The sequence below is a fragment of the Barbus barbus genome (genome assembly GCF_936440315.1).
Source record: "Barbus barbus genome assembly, chromosome: 35".
In the NCBI taxonomy this organism is placed as follows: domain Eukaryota; kingdom Metazoa; phylum Chordata; class Actinopteri; order Cypriniformes; family Cyprinidae; genus Barbus; species Barbus barbus.
The window spans coordinates 10,267,392-10,292,076 of NC_136763.1; the positions used below are offsets into that span (position 1 = coordinate 10,267,392).

A 24,685-nucleotide genomic window follows, 5' to 3' on the forward strand; every position below is an offset into this window, starting at 1 on the left:
ACAAACATAAAAAAAAAAAAAATCTTACAGACTCCAAACTTTTCAACGGTGGAATGTATCTGTAAGATACTGTATGATAATAAATAAAATATGCAAAAGCAAGAAATTATTTGGGGGAAAAAAAAAAATTTGCCAATGAAAACAAGCCCTAATATATTATGCAATTTTGCTTTTCAATTATGTGTACTTAAAAAAAAAAGAAAAAAGTTTGGATATTTTTTATGAAAAGCAAGATAAAAGACTTGTAAAATGAAAAACGAGATAAAAGTAATATAGCCTCCTATTTGTTTTATTGGTTGTCCTGAGAGAGATGATGCAAAGAAAAAGAGAGGAACAGAATGAAACAGGAAAAAGCTACAAAAATGGATCACAAAGTCGAGCATTTGAGTATTCCTATCAGCCATCATCAGCAGTCTATCCCCCTCTGTGGGGCTCCAGGACAGCAGAAATGGGTGGATGGAGTGAGGCATTATGGGAATTTGTTGAGCCAGCAGACAGACAACTTTTTTTTAGGCAGTAGTCTCTCTTTTCTTTCACCTGGCACATTACTATGACAGCACTTCCAGTTGCTTCAGCTTCACTGCAGTCTCTCTTCTTCTACAGCAGTCCGGGCAGAATGAAGCCTTTGACTCTTTGGAGAAGTCTGTATTATAATAAAACAATTATTTTGTATATTTTATTCATTCCTTTGGAGTTGCGAAGAATTGTGCTATTATGTTTCTAAACAATTGGATTAAAAAATGTTTTTTACCTTGAAGGTGCTAGAAAAGTTGTAGTTTACACTGAAGGAGAAACCAGAACCATATTTAAAGACCAGAATGTCATTGAGAATGTCACTAAAGAGCTGCCAGAACACGCTAGCATCATGACAATGGGCAAACTTTGCTTGGATTTGTTTAAAAATTATTTGAATCTAGTTTCATGATGTATGTCTGTCATGGGATCTTGATGCAAACCTCTATAATAATATTTATATAATATTATAAAGTCTTTGAATCTCTGAAAACGTCTTCCGGTTAATTTTGATCTTTTTCCACAGGCTCCCAGAGGTCCGGATCTCAGACAACGGACCTTATGAATGCCATGTAGGAATCTATGACCGAGCGACGCGGGAGAAGGTCGTCCTAGCATCAGGGAATGTCTTGCTCACGGTGATGTGTAAGTATAAATTCACTTCCGAAATGTTCCCTTCTGTACTTTCTCTCCATCAGGCTTGTGGAACAGCATGCACTAATTTGAAACCATCTTCAAACAAGAAGATGTAACTACAATATATTCAGAATTAAGTGGACCATAATTTGCTCAGATCGACTTTTGGCATTATGTAGTTGACAGGAAAGTGGCGGCGTTGCATCCAAAGCTGACTCTCAATCGCTTTCGTTATCCTTTAACTCATCGCCTGAGGTTTTGAAGTGCTTTATCCTGTGTTTGTTATTTGGAAGTCTGCCGTATTTTCTCTGTTAGAGCTTGGCAGGTTGGTCCAGAATGGGCTGATCATTAAGGCTGACTGTCTCCATGTGATAAGGACCTTTGAATGGGAGTTTGAGTAGAGTCTGTGTGTGTTTGTGCGTAATTCATAACACTTCACTTTGAACTTCCCCACTTGCTGCTTATATTCATGCTGTGCTGCAAAGCATCATTTGGGAAACTCGGAGGCGATGAAAATGCAAAGATTACAAAGAGAGCTGATTTGCTTTTAATCGTTGTACGCATGTTCCCATCTCTTATTTATTTTTTTGGTAAGACTTTATAAGAGCTTCCCTAACTTTCATAAATAAGGCATAAACAACCCTTATTAGAACATCATCTAATGCTTTGCAGATCGTAATTGTACAGTTTACATTAGTTTAATTGTAAATGTTTAAATGTAAAATAACTTTTTTTATATTCATGTTTGAAGATAATCTGCTACAGCATGTTTTCCCAAACGGGTTCGGGAGTTGATAAGAAGCTGATAATTAATTGTCAAATGTAAAATAAAAGATAATAAAATGAGGCTAAAATAGTTTCATGCTACTATCAAATAAAAGGCTGTAATTGAATTAAATAAATGTATAGTTTAATTTAATTGTTATAATGAAATGTATTATTTTTTATTTTACAGTACAATTGTAATTTCCAACAGTAATATATTTCTAATTACAGTTAAAACATTATTTTAGAATTTAAAAATACTACACATAATAATAATATTATTATTATCATCATCATCAACATCAAAGAGCCACTAACATACAAATGTGTTATTAAATTATTGAAATAGTCATTTAAAACTCATAGGGTAAATATTTTAAATGTAAGTGGTTCAGCTGGCAAAAAAAAAAAAGTTTGCTAAGTTTTACCATTTATTTATTTATTATATTTATTTATTATTAATGGTGTATATATATATATATATATACACCATTAATAATGGTGTATATATTATATATTATTTATTTATTTTTATTACTGGCTGTTAGATAGAGCTCATAAGCAATTCTCTCTATCGTCAAATCAGCCACCACAGAGGGATTATTTTTTACTGCACTGTCTCTTTTCTTTCATCTGTTGCTTTAACAGAACCTCTGTGTCCATCTAAAATGAGGACCCCAGACACTCATGTACACTCTACACAATTCTATAGCCATTATCCAGGCACTAACATAATGACAGTCAGCCTATCTGAGTATGTCTTGGTTCATCCACTGGTCTGAGATGCAGCTTGGCATTAATAAGGAACCTAATCTTTTTTCGGCTCATTGTTAAAATGAACAAATAAGAAATTGTGTGGTCCTCGGGCTGATAGTTCTATCCTGGAAAGCTGCTGAGCTCTCTGATAAGACAGACTGGAAGTCGGTGAAAAGCCCTAGAAGGGCTGATGTGAATAAATATGCCCCTGAATAAAGAACACCACTTTCAGCCCCTTGAGCTGGAGAACACATCCCAGTATGAACGAATTACATGCCCGTCTGAAGCCTAGTCGATGGTAGAGTTGATGTTAATGGGATGCTCTTTATCAATATGAGATGTTTTGAAGAATCTAGCTTGTAATTGGTTAGGAATCGAAGGAATGTGTGTGCGCTTCGTCTAGGTGACACTTGTAAATCCCTACACCTCTACAGGGGAAGAAGGATAGCCTCTAGCATTGTGGCTAATTGCCATCTAAGCTGAAAGAGAATTATTCATAACCTATTAGTGTGGCAAGTTCACTGGGTAGAGGGGAGAAAAAAAATCACGACAAGTGAGAGAATGAAAATGAGTGAAAAAAGTTAATTAATAGGAAGCCTTGTGCAGACGGTATTTTAATTTGCTAAAGGACATCATAAATACTGTAAGAATGTCCATTTTAATAAATTTTTGCCTAGAAATTCAATCATTTGCTAGAATTCAAAGTATTGGGGTCTCCGAGACTCACCTTTATGCTAATTCAAAAGTCTGGGTTGACGCTACCATGAACTTCAACTTTAGAGATGGCTTATTTTGGGAGGCAGTGTGTTCAAGAATTTGAATGTCATATGAGACACATGAGCTTTGACACATAAGAATTCACTAAAGCCCAAAGTATGCTTTGGCTTTGCATATGAACACAGGTGCTTGACACATGCAAACTAAAAGTTTCATCTTTGTCCAGTGTCTGCACTTTTTCTCTCCAGAAGTTATGACTGATAAAAAACATACGGTACTTGTTTAAAGTAGAGTTTCAGGTATCTTTTTACCCCCTCACACAAGCTCAATACGGGCATCTGTAGTACTTGTTGTTGTTGTCATATCTCTTTCTCAACTGTGAAACAATGGACCAGTGTTCTGACGATTTGTGCTACCCTGTCAGATTTTCCTACCTCCCATTAAAACAGTAGGTAGTACAATTTGACAACGAAAAATGCTACCTGTTAAATTATGATTCATTAATGTCTACACCTACCACACCCTAAACCTACCCTTACAGTAGTGTATATACAGTAATTATGTGTTATATTCGCGGTTGTGGCTAGAAGGGATACAGCTACCGGAAACCAACAATAAATATTTTTTTTTACCTATTAGATTGTGTTTTATTAACGTCTACACCTACCCCAACCCTAAACCTACCACTTACAGTAATGCAGATGCATTAAATATTGTTGTTCAGCGTAAGAAAAAGGACAACATATTGATGTGCGCATGCACAGTAAGCCCCGGTAGGAAAATCTGAAGGGTAGGATAAAATGCCAGTGTTGCCACCTTGTGGACTAACTCATTAGTGCAAAAGAAAATTAAAGCCACCTTTAGAAATGTTATAGGTACACCGTGCTAATGATGAAAATTACATTACTGTGGTCAACATGTAAAAACAGTATAATCTGGGCTTAATAAATCACTAACGGCACCATTTATTTGCACATGCTGTATGCATTTTATTTGACAAATCATTTCTTTTGATGAAGTGGTCCATTATCAATAGAAAATATGCACAATGCTTTCTATTGGAGACAATGGTGTTACATGAAGATTTGATAATTGAATAACAGAATTTTGTGAATATGGCCAAATTATCTTCATTTAAATAGAAATGAGCATTTTTGCATTGAAAATAATGAGCGTGATTTTAAATTCTTGCAGCAATATTTCAGTGCATTTTGCAGCTGGTTAAACTGTTTTGCAGGCTGTTAGCAGATAAGCCATTGGTTTTGCAGGAAAATATTGTTTAAGGATTTGCCCCTGTGTGTATGTAGGTCAGGAAGTCATTGGCAAATGGCACAGGAAAGTGGCACAACACATGTATGCAGCCATACAAAGCTGCATGCTTTGATGGTATCTTTCTGTATAACCGTTTCATGACCTTTCTGTGATATACAAGGGAAATTAGCATTTCCCCTTTTTGTCGGTGTTGAAAATGTGCTCTGTTCTCTCACCGCTGATGTTTGCCCTGTCATTTGCAGCTGTGGGGCCATCGATTGCCTTATCATGGACAAACAGAAATGTCCTCATCTCATTATAATGATGATGTTTGTTCCTGCTCATTTCATAATAAGTCTGGTCCACATATCTCCAACTGCATTTGCCAACACATCACAGGCTGACAGGCCCCCAGTGTCAGCTTTTACTTGTGTATACTTCTTGCTATTTATTTATATGAAATTGATGCATATAATTCATTTCTTGAGGCTAAACGTTATGCTAAACTGCAGCACTTGAAGTAGCATTTAATACCAGCAGAGATGACCTTAGGCAAACCTGTGAAGTAAGTCAGTTGAGCAAGTGATTAGTTCAATTAAATGCTATATTCAGTAAAAGTAGTCCCGCTGGCTATAAAGGATTAAAGTTGAAAAGGCTCAGCTGAATTAAGACTAATTAATTTATTTTGTCCACTACCACCTTTTAATTGTCATGAAGCAAATTTAATGAACCAAGCGTAATCGAGAAGAAGACAGTGTAGCCAAGTAAAAGGGATAGTAAAGTGTGCTCCGGGTTACATATTACAAAATATATGTGTAACTGGTGACAATAAAGATTATACACAATCGGTGCTCTGTAAAATATTGCACTGAAAAAAGGATTTAACAAAACACATTTTTCAAAATGTCAAAATGTGTATGTATGTGGAAGTGAAAACTGGAGTGAATTTACTAAAAATGACATCTAGTACTATTAATTTGTACATATTGTCTGCATTTTACTTGAGGGTAAGTAAATGATGACAAAATTGTAGTTTTGAAGTGAAGTGAAGTGAAGTGAAGTGACATACTGCCAAGTATGGTGACCCATACTCGGAATTCGTGCTCTGCATTTAACCCATCCAACGTGCACACACACAGCAGTGAACACACACACACCGTGAACACACACACCCGGAGCAGTGGGCAGCCATTTATGCTGCGGCGCCCGAGGAGCAGTTGGGGGTTCGGTGCCTTGCTCAAGGGCACCTCAGTCATGGTATTGAGGGTGGAGAGAGCGCTGGACATTCACTCCCCCCACCTACAATCCCTGCCGGCCCGAGACCCGCAACCTTTGGATTACGAGGCAGACTCTCTAACCATTAGGCCACGACTTCCCTCAAATGGGGTGAACTATCCTCTCAGATTTTTGCTTTTAAACTCTCTTGAAATTTTTGGCTGCTTGGCTTAATTTATAAGTGAATTGCTGGAAAGGTTAGCATCGGCAATAAGCACTGTTTACTTGTAGGCAGAGTTTTATGTAAAAAACATGTTTAACATTTTCTGTTGTCATGACAGCAATTATTCATCAAATAATGAAGAAGAAGATGCACGCTTTCTGTATTTTATGAGCCGATTCAGAAACGTTGCATCGTATGCTAAATTGCTGCGGCTTCTTTCGTAATCTAGCTCTCTGGTCTGCATGATGGAGAATGTGGGAAGCAAATTGTGTTCAGCTCAAATTTTCTGGGTGTGTTTGCACTGTTACCTGATTTACATAATTCCTTAAGTGAACCAGGCATTAAAACAGCACAGACAGTGCATAAAAACAAACAACACTATCAATGTGCATGCAACTCATTCTTAGTGAATTTCCCCCCTAGGGTACAAAAGCAATCAAGGCTCAAGGATCGTCCCTTGCTAATTCAAGTCTTTTGGTTAGCATTAAAGATCTTTAAACATGGAGATAGGCTACACTGTTAGCAAACAGGTCTTTAGGAGGGAAATTGCGTGTACAAAACAAATGTATCTTTTTAGTTCAGTCTGGCGAAGACTGTAAAATATTCAAAGTGCCAAACCGATCTATATACAGTTGAAGTCAAAACTTTACATACACCTTTCAGAATCAGCAAAATGTTAATTATTTTACCAAAATAAGAGGGATCATACAAAATGCATGTTGTTTATTTAGTACTGACCTGAATAAGATATTTCACATAAAAGATGTGTACATATAGTCCACAAGAGAAAATGATAGTTGAATTTATAAAAATGACCCCGTTCAAAAGTTTACATACACTTGATTCTTAATACTGTGTTGTTACCTGAACGATTCAAAGCTGTGTTTTTTTTTTGTTTAGTGATAGTTGTTCATGAGTCCCTTGTTTGTCCTGAACATTTAAACTGCCTGCTGTTCTTCAGAAAAATCCTTCAGGTCCCACAAATTCTTTGGTTTTCCGGCATTTTTGTGTATTTGAACCCTTTCCAACAATGACTGTATGATTTTGATATTCATCTTTCCACACTGAGGACAACTGAGGGACTCATATGCAACTATTACAGAAAGTTCAAATGCTCAATGATGCTCCAGAAGGAAAAACATCTCCCTCTTAGCTGCATGTGTAAATACATCTAAATGCCACTTCATATGCATCTTCTGTAAAGATTAATTTTACTGATACTGATTTCATTTGTTTAGTAACAGCCTAAATGTATTATTATATATAATGGCAGCCATATCACCCTGCAGCCCAAGGCTGGTTGCCCACTGAAGCTAAGCAGGGTTGAGCCTGGTCAGTACCTGAATGGGAGACCTCCTGGGAAAACTAGGTTGCTGCTGGAAGAGGTGTTAGTGAGGTCAGAAGGGGGTGCCCTGTGGTCTGTGTGGGTCCTAACGCCCCAGCATAGTGAGGGGGACACTATACTGTAAAAAGCACCGTCTTTCAGATGAGACGTTAAACCGATGTCCTGACTCTCTGTGGTCATTAAAAATTTACCAATTGGCCCCTGGCCATCATGGCCTCCTAACCATCCCCATACACTGATTGGCTGCATCACTCTGTCTCCTCTCCACCAATAAGCTGGTGTGTGGTGGGTGTTCTGGTGCAATATGGCTGCCGTTGCATCATCCAGGTGGATGCTGCACATTGGTGGTGGATGAGGAGATTCCCCCCTTCCATGTAAAGCGCTTTGAGTACCCAGAAAAGCGCTATATAAATGTAACAAATTATTATTATTATAATTATTATAATTGACTGATTATATTGATTATAATTTCCTTTGGCCTCGCACAAAACCGGACATAAATCGCTCAGAGGGGTTTGACCAAACAAATAGATAAACTACTTTTTTTTTTTTATAAATCATCCAAGCACCCGATTCCTAGTCATTTCTAATATACATTTGATGTGACTAAATATTATTAAATTGTAGAGAAATTCCAGGATCAGTTCCCTCTTCACGTAGGCCTAGTATTTTCATCAGGTCAGTCGTAGAAAAATGTGATTGGTTGATAATCTTTTGTCGTTTAATCCAGGTGTGAAAAGAATTAATATCTAGCGCAAGAGCACGGAGAGATGTGCGAGTGCACCGGACAAAGTTTGTGTGAAAGCAAAGGAAATCCGCGTGCAAGCAGGGAAATTCGCGCTTGCGCATTATATTAATCTACTTTTGTGCAACAAAAATGCGCTCTCGGTTTTGGCAGTAAAGTAACGCCATATAAGATCCCTTTTATTTTGGTAAAATATTTTACATTTTGCAGATTCTGAAAGGTGTATGTAAAGTTTTGACTTCAACTGTATGTCTGCATTTTGTGTTCACATCACGTAACTGTGCGAATACTTTGTTTTAACCTTTGCAGAGTGCGAGGAGGTAATTGAGAGGACATCCTTCACGAGACATGAGTGCCTTATATTTATATACACATTCAAAAAAGAGACAACGAGAGAGCTGGAGGCAAAGAGAACGATGAGCCGTGGGGTGCTTGGGGAGCAATTACTCCTTCATCCCATAAACTGGTATTCACTTCAATTACGGCGCCCAACTTTAATCAAGCAGTGTGTATATATAGCCGTGCAGCTTTTATAAATGGAGGAATTAATGACACCTTGCTGCAGCACAAACATGAAGGAGTTTGGAGACTGTGTTTGGTGCGGGAGCAGCTGCGATGGAGGTGGGGGGGGGGTGTTGATAGATAGCTGTAGAGCGTCTGTGAGAGTTTATGTGTGTGTACGCACATTGATCCTCATATGTTTGGGCCCAGACCAAGAGACCCAGGCCTTGTCCTGAGACTGTGGAAGGATGTCAGTCCCAAAAGGCCAGGATATTGCTCTTGAGGACAATGTATCCATCATATTCATCTCTGAGCAGGCATAATGTACACAAGGTTATCATGGGGCTCCAGTCCTCTGTCTTCTTCTGGCTTCTATGCAAAACTCATTAATCTAAATCTACTTGCTTCAATGTTCCTCGTTTCCATGAAAGGCCGCCAGGTCATTGTTCGGACATTCCAGCTGGATCCTACCTTTTCCATCATAAAATGAATGGTTTGAAAAGCATCTGAACAGAATGATAACATTTATAAAAGCTTAATTTTAGGCATGATGTCTGACCACCTGCCATTAGTTCTTTGATGGTGGAAAGATCTCTTTTGCAGTGGTTTTGCTAGCTTAGCAGGAGTCTCATTGAAAAGAAAGAGATGCTTTTGAAAAATCAATGAATTATTAAATCCGTCTGAGGGAGAACACAAAAAAAAAAAAAAACAGGAGTGATAAGGGAAAATAAACAACCATCAACTTTTCATTGGATTTCCAAACTAACTCTTGCCTGTGCATTCTCTTAAATTAAACTAAATATTTTGGGATCTGTTTCCTTTCAAGTTTGAGGTCTTCAGAGAACATGTGTTTGGTGCCTTGTCAGTTCAAAGCCTCTGAAATTGTGAAGAGGTGAGCTTTAATAATTTGTGCTGTTGCTACAATATGACCTGTCACCTTTCCCAGTCCACACAGATCATTTGGCTTTTGTGTTGCTGAGAAAAAGCGTGAGGAGAACTGAGCGGTATAAACATCAGTTGTGACCCTGAGGTCACATCATGAGGGCCCTTGCTCCTGAGAATAGACAGTTAATATATCTTCACTCGCATACAGTACAAGTAGTTGATGATATTGTAGAGAGCAAATGAAGATGTTGCAGGCTTCAGCAATAACTGCATTATCTCTTGATTCTATTAGTTTCTGTGGAGTAATTGTTTGTCAGAGTTATGAAATAAAAGGAGTAAAATAAGAGGGCTTTTTGACTGAATGTGTAATTTTGACTGAATGTGTATTTTTTTTTTATCTATTTGTACCAGCTGATGTTGGATTTTGAATTGTTTAAATATTGTAATTTTCTATTTTTCTATTTATATTACATATCATCATTAATGTTCACTATCATCAAAACCTATGTATAGTTATCCTATATTAAATTATTTTTTATTTATTTATTATATGTATTAGTTAACATTGTTTATTTAGTTGTTTAAATGTTCTAATTTCTTCTTTTTTATATATATTTTTAGATCACATTACCATCATTTAATGCTTGCTTAAAATGTATGCATTCATTGTGGCTAATTGAAAACTGCTCACTTCTGGTTAGGAAACAATGTAAACGTGCTTTTGCATTTGAAAGCCAGAGGTATTAATTGACCTTTGATCATCTGAGAGCATCAAGGGCAGAATGAACCTGGGAGTGTTCAGTAGCCTCAATCTACCTGGCAGTATGGCTAAATGAAGTGATGTCAAGCCCTCTTTCTCTTTTAATTAGAAGATGATTCATTAACCCCCAATTACAGCACTATAGAGAATTGAATGCTGGATTTTTATGTAAAGGATAATGTACAGCCAAGAGTCAATTGATGTAAAATAACCCCAAAGAGGCTCAGGGTTTTTAATTACCCAGTAGGGGATTTTTTTTTATTACCTTGAACCTGCTTGTTCCCTCTAATTTGGCTCCTTTATTCCAGGTTTGCATATCAAATGAATGTTTTTACCGTGTTTTCATGCATTGTAGTCATTAGTGGTTGAAAACAACTAAAAATGTGCATGTTATTAATTATAGAGCACTATAGAGGCACATCTGTGCATTTTATGCCATGACTGCATTTCATCCAGTGGACCGTAAACAGCAGACATTATGCAGATAGCAGCACTTACATCCAATCAAAGTGAAGTAAGGGCCACTATATGGGCTCTATTCTATGGGTTATGTTTAAATATCTAACATACAAGCAAACAATTCAAGTCAAGTGCAAAATTTCATGACAAAGTATGGAAATCATCCCTTCCACAAGCACAACAGCTTAATGAGCATTTATAACATAAGCATTTATAAATGGGCCAGCAGGCCCTGAAGTGCTTGCAGATGTCGGAGCAATGTCGGTGGTCCCCGTGTCATTTTATACCATGTATTCAAAGTGTTCACTTGACTTCTCACTTTAAGTATAGAAGAAGCCAAAAGAATGACGCACTGTGTTTGCTTTCCCACGCTGCGCTATTGTTTTGCAGATTACATTATGAGTGAGTGTGCAATGCCTGTAGAGGATCTGCTATTATTTTCACTGCATGAACTGAGGGCTGTTTATTAGAGTCTGGATGAATGCACTCCTGTGGATTATTGGTTGTTGCTCAGCAAATGATGCCCAGCATGGTCAAGGCATTTGACCAAATGTGTATTTAAATTTGAACAGAATGGAACTTTTAATTCATTATTCTGTAACCCTGTTAGTCATCTAGGTACTATATGTTTTAGAAAACTGCACAGCAGGACGGGTCCTTGAGTTTTGTTTAAAAATATTAGTGACAGTTTCACACATTTTGTAGCCTTTTCTGAAAAGTGAACTTGAGGCCATGCAATCGAGCTAAGACAAGCCATTTATTTTTATAGACAAAGAAACTTAGTTTATTTTAAAAGCATTAATAACTAATTCAGTAATGGAAATTCGGTTTACTTGGGACCCATGACTCATGGTCAATAAGTTAAAATATTTATTTATTGTAGCCATTAAAGAAAATTAGTATTTGTCAAAAAAACAAAAAAATGATATATATATATATATATATATATATATATATATATATATTCAGTTTAATTAATGTGTTTTTGTTTTTCCACACGTTACAGCATAGCAGTGTAGCAAATAACATTTTTTTTTTTTTCAATTTACAGTCAAATGACTCTTCTGAGGTTTTCATTAGTGAGTCATTTTCAAAACTTAGTTTGAATCAGTGGCTGAACTGACTAACTCAATCATTAGTAATTTTCAGTCATGTTCCATTCTAAATGGACCATTGTTTTGCTTTTTGGGTAACTACAAAAGGATTCAATTAGCTAATGGATTAACCTGAACACTTCGTTTTCTCCTGGTCTTTTGATTGATTGGTTTTCCCATTGTATACCTTTTACTGAGCCGGATAGCATATAATTCATATATTTACATTTTCAGTTAGTCATCAGTTGGCAAGTTGGCCTGACACTAAATTTATTTATTTTTTTAAGCATCATGTTTTAATATGGACAAGTGGTTTGAATAATAGATTAGACAATAGACATTTTTTTCCTCTCTGTAGATTCTCGAAATAAGAACTCGTCCTGGCTCTTTGTAAGCTGTGTTGAGCAAGTTAAGATCTCATAAGCTGTTTTAAATTTATGTTGTTTTGCAAACCCACATTTAAATTTGCAAATACCATTTTTACAATTAAAGTTATATCCCAGCAGTGAATAAAGAAAAGAAAACTCAGAAAGGTGACATTAGGAGCTGAGCAAGGGTTCAAGTTTTCAGAGCAAACATTGTTTGGAGCCTGTGACCTTCAGCAAATTGAGAGATATTCATGAAAGCTGCTTAATAATCTCTGAAGTTTCATCTTCAAACACTGAGAAAACTTTAAAAGAAAATTTGCCTTGACAAATAACCTTGGCTATGTATATCTAAGCCAGTGAGCAAATGTGGGCACCTGAATGTTTCATTTTCTCCTGGTCTTTTTGGATTAAATATTATTGCAATATATGAATTAATCTATCTATCTACCTCCCTCCCTCCCTCTTTTACTGAGGCATATGGTATATACCTTACCTCTTTATGTTTCAGTTAGCCATGAAGTTCTTTTTTCCTCTCTCTTATCAGATTTTTTCAGCATTATGTTTGAAAGTTTGTATATTTTGGATTGTTCAGTATGTTTAGATATTTTGTTTAGTATACATACTAGATAGGAATTTTGGGTTTTCATGAGCTATATGCCAAAATCATCAACATTAAAACAATAAAAGGCTTGAACTACTTCAGTTGTGTTGTAATGAATCTAAAATATATTGAAAGTCTAATGTTTATCAGTACATTACAGAAAATAATGAACTTTATCACAATATGCTAATTGTTTGAGAAGGACCTGTATATTAGTCATTTTGTCATGTGATTTTGTGATTAAAGTATATATATATATATATATATATATATATATATATATATATATTGGATTGGATTGGATTCAATTTATTGTCATTGCACATGTAGGTACAAGGCAACGAAATGCAATAAAGAAGAAGAATACAGCACAACATGAGGAAAGAGAGGAGAAAAAATAGTCCTCACACTGCGCTCCTGAACGAGAGTGCAGTGTGAGAACAGACAAAAATCTCAGCATAGAGCACAGTCAACACAGGAACATAACTTGCATAGAAAATCCAGTTCAGACGAAACAGCCATCCGGCCTGCAGCCATTACAGCGCGAACACAGACCCGTTATCAACTGACGGGATGAAGCGACGAAGGCGTGGGATGGGGGTAGGGAGGTGTATGAGTGTATGTATGTGTAAGTTCGTGTGAGTTCGTATGCCTTGAAATCCGTTGCGCCAGTACTCCAAACCAGTTGTCTCAGTTCGCAGGTTCTGGTGCGACATAGCAATTGCCATGGAAACGACCTTGGCCAGAGCCCAAGCGCCTGACAATAACAAGGTGTTTGATGGGGGAGGGAAGAAAGAGCGTCTCCCTGCAGTATTCACAGGAGAGTTGATACCAGAGCGGCCTTGCCAAGCCGTTCTGTTTCGGGAAGCCGGAAAGAGATAAGATTGTTTTGACTTTGGGCGAACAGCTGTCTTCTGGTTTCACAGCTATTCTCATTGTCCATTCTGATATCCTTGTCCATCAATTTTCCTTTCCAAATCCGAGAGCTTAGCCGTGATCGAATCCATATTGCGGTTAATCGACTCTGTTTCAGAGCCGACCGCTCTGCCAACAGCCTCAATCATGACGGGCAGCCTTGAGAGGTTTTGGATAGCCAATCCCGTCTCCTTAATTTTCCGATAGTTTAGGGCAACACCTAATCCAAACAGCAGAAACCCAGTTATCATGGTTCCGAATAAGAAGATGTCTTCAATGTCCTCCACGGAGAGAGCCGCCAGACACACGACCCGCCATCTCTCCCATGCGTCCATCGTGTAGCCAGCAGCAAACGTCCCAGCAGGACATTCCGGTTCTCCAGATCCCGATCTTCTAGTCGAGAAGATGGTGTCAATTGCGTTAAGAGACCAGTTGATCAGATCCATAATTTCGGTTTTGTAAAATAGTGCAGCGAGAGTCTCTTAAGAAGGACAAGACAATAAAATGTGACCGCCTTCGAACAGAGCCAAACGAGAATATATATATATATATATATATATATATATAATTATATGTAATTATGTATGGCTTTATTTTAATTTAAGTTTCAGTAATTTTAGAACTTCAACTTGAAAACTAATTTAATTTAGCTGCCAAGGCAACATTTCTAATTTTATGCAGTTTTCTCTAAATTTATTTATTTCAGTTGTATTTCAATTTACAAAATCTATTTTTATTAGTTAGTTTTAGTCAACAATAACAACACTGACCTACTTTCATATGTGAAATGCAAAAGAAGGTATTTTGAATAATACCTTCACTTTTTTTCAGCCATATAACAAAAGTATGTTGTTTTGGAACCTAGTGTCTTTCATTGTATGGACAAAAGCAGTTCTTCAAAATATATTTTGTTGTGTTCCACAGAAGAAAGTAAGACATTATATAGAAAAGTCTTACAGTAGGCTACATTTAAAATCACCATATTGTAATTTACAAAATCAAAAGAAAACAAAAAAAATTAGTTGCCTAACATTTTTGTAAGTATCTTTGTTGACGCAATCAGCATTGCTTCCCTTTCTATTTTTTTGTGTAGTTTTTGGGTGAACTCACTTCTGCTTCACATAAACCCTCTTCTCCCCTCTCTCCTGTTGTGGTTAGAGGTTTTCACCTCGCAGCAGCTCACTTTGTACACCCCCATCTCCCAGCAGGCCATCATCACAGGCTGGGCTTCTCTCCCCACGTTGGCCTCTCCTGATGGAGGAAGAACATTACCTCCCAAGAGAGCTGCTGATTGAAGCAGATGATGTGCTGGAGAAATCCTATTCCCCCCTCTCCCACCGTGGTGACGCAAGTTATTGAAACACGCCTCGTTCAAAGCTCTCTGTTGCTTTTCAACCTCCAAGACATATGCAGGCATATATAATGCATAACATATAGCGAGCAAGTCCATCCTTGATTTTGGCTATGTGCGTTGGAACTGTATTATATGCGTGAGTGCTTTAGCTTAGCTTTTTGTTTCCCTCGAGTCTGCTCGCATGCATGTACTTAACGCATAATACGAAACACAAAAAATCAGACCCTGCCTAATCTGTGCCAAGTCTCGTCCCCAAAAGTTCCCACCGCATCACATCACAGCTTGACAAAGTCAGGATTTTGTCCCTCAAAGGGAGAGCGTCGCTTTGGCGAATGTCACATGTCATATGCCAACCTTCCGTGGCTGCCACTTGAAATTAATATGTGAGGCAGACGTATTTTTGGAGTTGGTCCCAATGCATCTTTCACAGGGGCAGCTGTTGCCTGGCGGTGACACACACAAACATTCGCAAACACATGGCGGTATGGGTTCAAGGACTCATAGATGCCGCCCATAGGCATGTAGCTAATGGATTTGTTTTCACTCTGCTAGCTTTCCCAAAGTTTGAATACAAATTAGAAAAGAGGAGCTGCAATTCACACTGGATTTGGCATACCTCCTCCCATAACTCCATCAGGTTTGCTCCTGAACAACTCTGTCTCACCAGGCTGCTGTTTTTTAATTGACTAAATGGAAAAGCCATGTACCGTCTGGATGCTGAGGCAGTGGCTGACAGTGTGTGAAGACACATTTGTAATGAGCCTCCTTTAGAACATATTATATATCCACTTGCTTTTTTGTTTTGTTTTTTATTTAAGCTTCACCTGTTGAAATGTAATTTCATATCACTCCATCTCAGACTCTCAATTTATGGGAACAGTCAGGAAGTGTGATATGTTACCAGGATTTCTGTAAAATAAATTAAAACATACCACATGTAAACGGGTTTCATTCCAGCTCAGACTAGATATGAACTGTACATGGTCTGACTTTAATTAAGAAAATTCATAGTTTATTTGACATTCAGAAGTGCAACAGGCTTCACTGCATTAAATATCTTGTATTATAAAGTAGCCAGGTCATCTAAGCTGACATTTAATGGGGCAGTTCAATCAAAATAATAATTCAGAAAATATAGTGTACTCAATCTGAATTATCCCTTTCACTTTCCACTACAGGGTACACTTTGATATCCTGTGACTTTATTATGTCTATCTGTGTGAAAAAATAAAAATAAATAAACATTATTCTGGCAACTATTTGCAACTAACTTCATATTAATAAATGATTCTGTCATTATGTACTCAACCTCTTACCATTCCAAACATTTTTGAGTTTATTTTATTTCCATATCATTGCTCTTTTGTTGATTTTGATTGCTTGCATTGTCCTCATTTCGCTTTGGACAAAAGCATCTGCCAAATTAGTAAATGTAAATGTATTTTGTGCAACAGAAAATATATTTTTAAATTCAGAGGGATCTCACTAACTTTCATTATATAGCCAAAGCAGATCCTCTTTTGTATTTCACTGAAGAAAGAAACACATACATTTGTAACAACATTAGGTTGAGGTTTTGATTCTTAGGTAACCATTTAACAAAAAAGTTTTTTGCATAGGGGACAATTCGCTAAAAACGGCACTTTATACTCCAAAACAAAGACTTCAAGGGTTACTCCACCCCAAAATAAAAAAATTGTCATTAATCACTTAAGCCCCATGTTGTTCCAAACCCGTAAAAGCTTTGTTCATCTTCGGAACACAATTTAAGATATTTTGAATGAAAACCAGGAGGTTTGTGACTGTCCCATTGACTGCCAAGTGTTATCCTTGTGTTGAGGCTGATACAGAAGAGCGTATGCAGTTTACGTCCAGTGGATAATCTCTAAAATGGCGCTACGCTGACGCGGAGAACAAAAGCTTTTACGGGTTTGGAACAACATGGGGCTTAAGTGATTAATGATACAATTTTCATTTTGGGGTGGAGTAACCCTTTCATCATTTCATTCCTTTGAATGTGACTTTGCCCGAAAGCTCTGGGTCACTTCGTCTAACCTACTGTGACTTAGCGATTGTAAAATGGAAACAAGTTCTCCACCTGAGTTACAATTATAGCAGGACTATTTCTGCTGGAACATGGGAGGTTATCTCTGGACAGTTTATGTTGTCTGCTCAACTGAAAAGACAAAGCACAGCGTCTGTTTTGCTCTGTGATTAATGCTGTGGAATCCGTGTCCTTATGGGGGAATTTGGATATGCATCTATACAGCCTGGTGTTATTTTAAGTATCTGTGGAGGCTGATGGTGTTGTAAAAAGGTAGATGGTGATACATTATGCCCCCTTTTTTCCCTCTCTCTGGCAGGGCTCAGAAAGTGCTTCATGAATTATTGTTGCCAAACCTGTTATCTATTCATGACAGGTAATTACTCAACAGAAATATGGCTGCCTTAACACCATCTGCACTTTGTCAGAATCGCTCACTTCATATGTACGCCACATTAATTGATGGATAGTTTACAACATGGTCAAAGAGGTTGGACCGTGATAACGCACGATTAGTTTTATGCAATCAAGCTTTTTATCATAAAAGGGGAATGAAAAGCAAAAGGGAAGTGGTGTTTGGTCAAGTATGGTGACCCATACTCAGAATTTGTGCTCTGCATTTAACCCATCCAAGTGTACACACAGTAGTGAACATACACCCGGAGCAGTGGGCAGCCAATGCTGCGGCACCCGGGGAGCAGTTGGGGGTTCGGTGCCTTGCTCAAGGGTCTCACCTCAGTTGTGATATTGAGGGTGGAGAGAGTGTTAGTTATTCACTCCCCCCACCTACAATCCCTGCCGGACCTGAGACTCAAACCCACGACCTTCAGGTTACAAGTCCAACTCTCTATCCATTAGGCCACAACTGCCCCTATGACCTGGGGCATGACCTTCTAACCACGGGCTTGTCTCCCATTTGATATTTTGCACTACTGAGCCTGAGGTCAAACTTGGATAGCGGCCTCAGCTACTTGGCTGTAAACAAATAAACAAACGGCATAATGTGCACATCATCACCCTTTTAAATCAACTAAATGATACTTGGCACCTGCCAGAGTGCGTCCTTTTAGTGGCGGGAGAAGATGCGAACGAGTCATGTCAGGAATAGCATGGTGCAATTAGAGTGTCAGCATGCTTTATGATGTTTGTCGACAAAGATGTTTCCGCCTCTGTCAAAGCTGGTGTATAGAGTTGTAAATGCATGTACGATGTCTGCGTATGTGAATGGATTACTCTAGGGCAACAATGGAAGTCACTTGGTCAGCTTATAACCTAATGAATAGGAAGCGCTGTTCTGCTGTCACGAGCCTATGGATCTCATTTAAACCCGCTGTAGGACCAAATGTTAATGGCAGTAAACCGCTTGAGTGACAGCATTAAATAAGCCTGAAGTGAGGCCCTCCAGCTAGAAGAGCTGTCGGCAAAAGCCTTTGGCAGTAAAAAACAAAGTTGCCTATGTCTGGATAAATTACTGCAAGAGATGCATGGCAGTCTGTCCCTGATTATATATTTAGATTATTGCTGCTAAAACAATATTGGAGGATATGATTGTTGATGAATATAATACATGCAATAAGTTAATTTAAAAGAAAATGATGTGATCGTTTACTCTTGCATTTACGTTTACTCTCGTGTCATTCCAAAACTATGTAACTATTTCTTCTGTGAACCTAAATTAAGATAATTTGAAGAATGTTTCAGCTGCACACACACACACGAAAAAAAAAAAAAAAAACGTTGTGCTTTTGGTGCATTTTTTTTTTTTTTTTTGCACAAAATAAGTAGTCATTTAGCATGTTACTTACTCTGGGGTCCATATAGGGTATGCAGAAAATTCCTGAATAGTGCACAGTGAGATTATGAACAGTCTAGCCTTGAAGTATTTTACCATTCGTTTTGTCTATTGGCATTCTAAAAAGCATTCATGTAGCTCAAACCGTATTTTTTAAATAAATTTATTCAGCAAGGTCACATTAAATTGAGTAAAAGTGACAGTAAAGACATTAATAATGTTACACAAGATTTATATTTCAAATAAATGCTGTTCCTTTGAACTTTCTGCTCATTAAAGAATCCTGAAAAATACATATTATTCTTCCATCAACAATTTTAAGCATGCAGGACTGGTTTTAACATGTTTTGACATTTGACTGGAATAATGGCGGCTGAAAATTCAGCTTTGCTGTTATAGCACTTTAAAATAAATTAAAACAGAAACAGTGGTACAATTATAATGACTGTTTCACAGCTAAAAGTCATAATATGTAAATATGATATATTTAAAGTGTCATGTACATAAAAATTATATATATATATATATATATATATATTTAAAATATGTACAAATATACAAATAAAGTGGTAGTATAAGGTTGATTCAAAGAGTAGGGACGCTGATTTGATTGTCATTTGACTTTTTATAGGTCTAAAAAAATTTTGGAGGGTCCTTGATTCAAAATTTTGAGGAACCTTTACAGTTGGTTTGGCTGAGACAGTCATCAAACCAGTTCAGTCTTGTTATTGGTTGATCTGCTTTTAAACCTGGAACGTATTTCAAAAAGCAGGTCTGTTTTGAACCTTCACAGCCTCTTGAGCTTGTGTGTTTGTTGAGTTTCCCTTGCTGTCTCTTAATATATGGAAATAAGTATGAGTTATTCTTTTAATGTTCTATGCAAATGAGACATCACTGGAAGCACGTTGACCTGCTGATGAATAGCTTCTTGCCATTTAATGAGCTACAAATAACTACACTTAGTAAATGTCAGCGTTTCAGTGTCTGCCCACCGAGTAGCAGCTTGGACTGTCTAATTATGGCTCGTGTGAGCATGTGTTGGTTGGACACTAAAGAAACCTGGCCTGCAGATATTTACAGTCTCAGGAACCTAAAGTGGTCTTAGCATCCAGGGCCGTATGTTTCATAATATATGAAGAGGGATACTTGTGCATGTCGGGTCAACTTGTGAAGTGTATTTTCTTCCATTGAAACATAAAATGAATCTCCTCCAGTTGTACCACACAGTTAATGATGTCATCATGTTAACAGGACTGTCTTAAAGGGTGTTAACCCAATTATTGAACTCCTTATTTACGCATGCATGTCGCATTTCTTTTTTATATTGTTAGTTATATTTTATTTTGTACATTTACTGGACTGAAGCAACTTAGGTTTACATCATTATCCATGCATATATTTTTTTTAGGAAAAAAAACATGAAAATGTGATCTAAAATGATGCATCAGGCTATTGAGGAAGGTTTATTTGTACATCTATCAGTTATCACTGTACTGCATTGCATTTCACAGAATTATATGCATTATATGCAAGTTTTCCTCCAAGTTTGAGCTTCTATATCTAAATTCTAAACATATTATTTAAAATAAAAACTAATATGAATAATAATCTATTATTTCATAGGCCAGTCTTTACAGGATTAAAGTGGTCTATATAGCTCAAGTGCTGTTAAATCATCTGAAGCCATACAGTAGCTTTCAGCCTTAAGAGTAGGCTGAACGTGACATTCCAAGTGAGCCATTCTTTTAAATCTGAAATGGAAATTATTTTATGAATGGCTTATTTATTTTATTATTTTTGCATCTCGCAGAATTCTGCAATAGGAGACAGCATTTTAACAAAGGCAATTATTGGTTCATTTCTTTTCAAATGTATAGATGGCTGTATCATTGCGGAGTAATGAAAGACGGTTTTAGAAAAAAAAAAGAAAAAGTCTCATGTCCAGAGGCAACCTCTCAGATTCAATTTAGCCTATTTGGCAATCCACTGCATTCAGAATATCCCATGTGGAAAATAGTTTTTTTTTTTCTTTTTTTTTCCCTCTCTCTCTCTCTCCCCGACATTCTATGAAGTGGTCAAACAGATGATGTTGACAGCCTCCTGAGCTTTGAACTAAGACATTTTTAATACAATCCCTGTGACTATGCATGAATAGCTTGAGACACATAGGGAAATTAAACCTGTGAAGCTCTATGCTGATATATACATGGTGTGGAGGTTCAAGTGGATGTAAACAATTGTTTGTTTTTTTTTTATAGCTTCAGTGCTGTTTTCTAACAAGCTTGGTAAACAACAATTTCCCCTCACAAATTCTTTACAGAGACCACAGTTATACTTTATAATAATCTGCAATGCTTGGTATCTTGTATGAAAATTGCAAAAAAAAATATATATATTCCAGAGCTGGCACAGAACATATTGTTTTAATTAGAAACCAGAGATCAAGTTTGGAATATCCATTGTTATTCATTAAAATTTTAGAGCCACAGAAAGAGGGAGAGCCCATCGGTGTGTTTATTAGAGGTTGGAATGGAGATGAAGTTGCTTTCAGTCCCTTTGCTTATAGCTTACTTGCAACATAACAGTGCAATCTTGTTGTTCCAAACACAAGCTCATACAACTGCAAATTCAGGAATAAATTAGCATCCATATCAGTTTCTGCATAGTGTACCATCATTATAGGACTTGAATTTAAAATAATGTGAAATACGTACATTTAGACAACAGCATAGCTTGTTAGTACCGCATTGACTCCACTGCAGCGGTGTTTCAAGCACGCTAACAGTGGGAACCATGTGGCTGGTCTCACAGAGGTAGTGGTTCTGGCAGAGACCGAGGTCCACGCTGCCAAAGACACCTGCGGGGACTCAAATCTGCACAGTATAGAGCTCTGATCTCCTTCCCTCACATTGTTCAATACTCAAGAACCAAGCTTCTCACACAGCGCTGGACAAACCTTCACTTCTCATGCGTCTTTAGTGCATCATTAGTAATTATGTCCCCGGCTATGTGCTGTTCCGCGGAACAAGCTCAGGTCAGCCTTTCTGTGAAATGAAGAACAATGAGGAAATAATGAGGGAAGGTGCCATGTGAACCATTGCCATCTGTACTGTATGTAGCCATATACACAGTATTTAATGAAACATTGCATTTCCCAAGACAACAGAACATCCAGTTTCAAACATGATCACAGTTAATATATTAGTTCACTTAAAAATGACAATTCTGGATAGTTTTCTTCACCTTCATTTTGTTCAAACTATTTTATTTTATTTAATGTTTAATGTTTATTTAATGTTTAATGTTTTTATCTGATTTACTGGAAAGGTATGACTTCAAAAATGATTTGTTAGAAATCAGGTATCTCATGTGAATAATATTTAAATCTGTTCCATACACAAAGCTATTGTATTGACCTTTTAGCATAATGTCCTCCGAGTCGTGGTACACGTGTCTTTTAGCTGTGAAATCTTTACTGATTTACTGAAGTAAATGTAAGAGTGTCTTTTACATTGAATCAGTTCATCGTTTTTTTGGAAAAGCACGTTAAAGTGTGAGTATAAAGTACATTAGGATTTTGCGGAACATTTATTTTTACATCTCTTAAATGTTGTTTTATTCACTCATGTTGTTCCAAACGATTTTATTTATTTTTCATTTTATTAATTTTGTTTTTATTTTATTTTTTTTATTATTTTAAACTATATTTCTTCAGAATGTTTGGAATATAATGCAATATTTATTTATTTATTTATTTATTTATTTATTTGTTTATTTATTTATTTATTTATTTATTCCATCAAAGAATGCAACGTAAAGCTGCCTACCTTGCCTAATCCTCCCAAACAGTGATTTACAATTAATTTATTTTTCATTTATAACTGAAGGTCAACTCCATCGTCCTTTTGCTGATAAAATGCTGGCCTTTTTTTCTTTTAAATCAACATTGACCTTGCAGAGATTATTTCTTAGACACACACTGCATACACCAACCTACAGACACTTGGCTGGCATTAATGCCAACTGGCACAGTCCCCATCAGTTGGGAAAAGGAACTTCTCAGTATGAGACATCTTGTCATGCTGAAGTTCATGATAAATTATTAAGTGCCAGCATGACAGCAAAGTTTAGATCAAGATAGAGCCGTGTATTTTTGAGGAGGCAGTTAACTAGAGTTTATTAAATTAAAACATGTCCAAGCTGCAATTTTTTTCTGCACTCAAAATGGAAATTATACCGGAGATAATGAAGCGTTTTTAAGAGCCATTAAGATTTGTTGCATGATGACGTTATTTTCATGAGAATTAATCATATTTTCCCATGTTGTAATTATTTTGCAATGTGTGTGTCTGCAATGTTTGTTTTTTTCTGACTCTTTTATATAAATCTGTATAAATTAAAGTTACTACAACTATATATATTATATGTATTTTTAGAATCAGTACAAATATATATATATATATATATAATTTGTACTGATTCTAAAAGATATATATACTTAATAAATTAATTAATAACATTTTAATTGCTAGTAAATTTCAGAAATAATTACAAAATACAACAGACACTTAACATTCAGTGATGTTGTCGATTTGATGGCACTGACACTATCAGATGGGAACAAAACTTGACCTGAATTAAGCTGAATAAAGACACTATTGTCTTCTGTAGAGTCATAGCTGAATAAAATTTGTTTAACAAATTTTGCAGCATTGACAGTGTCATTGAACTGTATTATTTCAACATTGAACACACTCAGGTTGAATAATGACACTACTGACAACAGTAGAATTGTTTATAGCTGAACTGAACTTGTTTCATAATCGATGAACTTTACACAGTTATTGAACTGAACCGAATCAACATGGAACAGACTGGAGCTGAACGATGACAGCGTTGCTTTACAGAGGAATTTGGATTTGCCTCTATTTGCATTGATTCTGTTACTTTCCTCTTTATTACTGTGCAGCTGCTTTGAAACAATCTGCTGTATAAAATGCCTTAAAAGGCAACTTGACTAAGAAACAGCAGGCAACACACTGAATTAAACATGACATTTTTAGACAGAAATAGAATTTTCTTGTAAAACATACTCAGGAAATCTTTTTTTTATTTACAACTTTGCAGCCTTGCCAAAAAAATCCCATTTAAACATACTTTTGGAAAACAGCTCTGATAAATTGCACCATGGGAAAAGGCTCTACTGGCAAGGCTGGTATTTGTTTTGTCATGCTGGCCCCGGAGTGGAAACGTCTAGCCTGTACTCCCCTGCTCTCAACTAGGAAAACTGGGTCTGTGCTCTGGGGCAAGCAAATGCAGCTTTCTGGTGGTTGGAAGCTTTCAGAAAAGCATCATTCTCCATCTGTCTAAATCCTGTGTGGGCCACACCAAGCCTCTTAGCGTGGAGCTCTGAAATATGGAAGTTCAGCTGTACCTCTAAAGATTTGCTTGCATGTTGACAGGTCAGGGGCTTGGAAGCGTCTGTCATCTGGTACTCGATGTCACTCTTCCGTACGGCCGCAAGAGGGTTTGCTCATATGGTGTGCGTTACTAGGACAGTGCTAAGAATTGAATGATGGATACTGGCAGCTGGGGCCAACTCTCTTTAGCCTCATATAAGTTTATGGCCCCATTTTTCCCTGGTCAGTAAATGTGGTGATATAAAAAAAGGTGTCTGGACCAGATCTTACAACCGTACTAATCAACCAATTTGAACCACAGAGGAACTTTGAAGGAACCCGGGCTC

General features: G+C 36.9%; 1 protein-coding gene across 3 annotated transcripts in view; it reads left to right on the top strand.

The window, feature by feature from the left end:
- The window catches only part of LOC306854726 (immunoglobulin superfamily member 21-like), a gene marked incomplete at its 5' end in the record, with an annotated part of 209,342 nt that overhangs the window by 146,559 nt on the left and 38,098 nt on the right, over positions 1-24,685 (top strand). For all 3 annotated transcript variants that reach the window (XM_079392967.1, XM_079392966.1, XM_079392965.1), the window contains one exon: positions 1,040-1,158. In XM_079392967.1, coding sequence (XP_079249093.1) covers positions 1,040-1,158 — 119 coding nt within the window. The remainder of the gene's footprint in view (positions 1-1,039; positions 1,159-24,685) is intronic.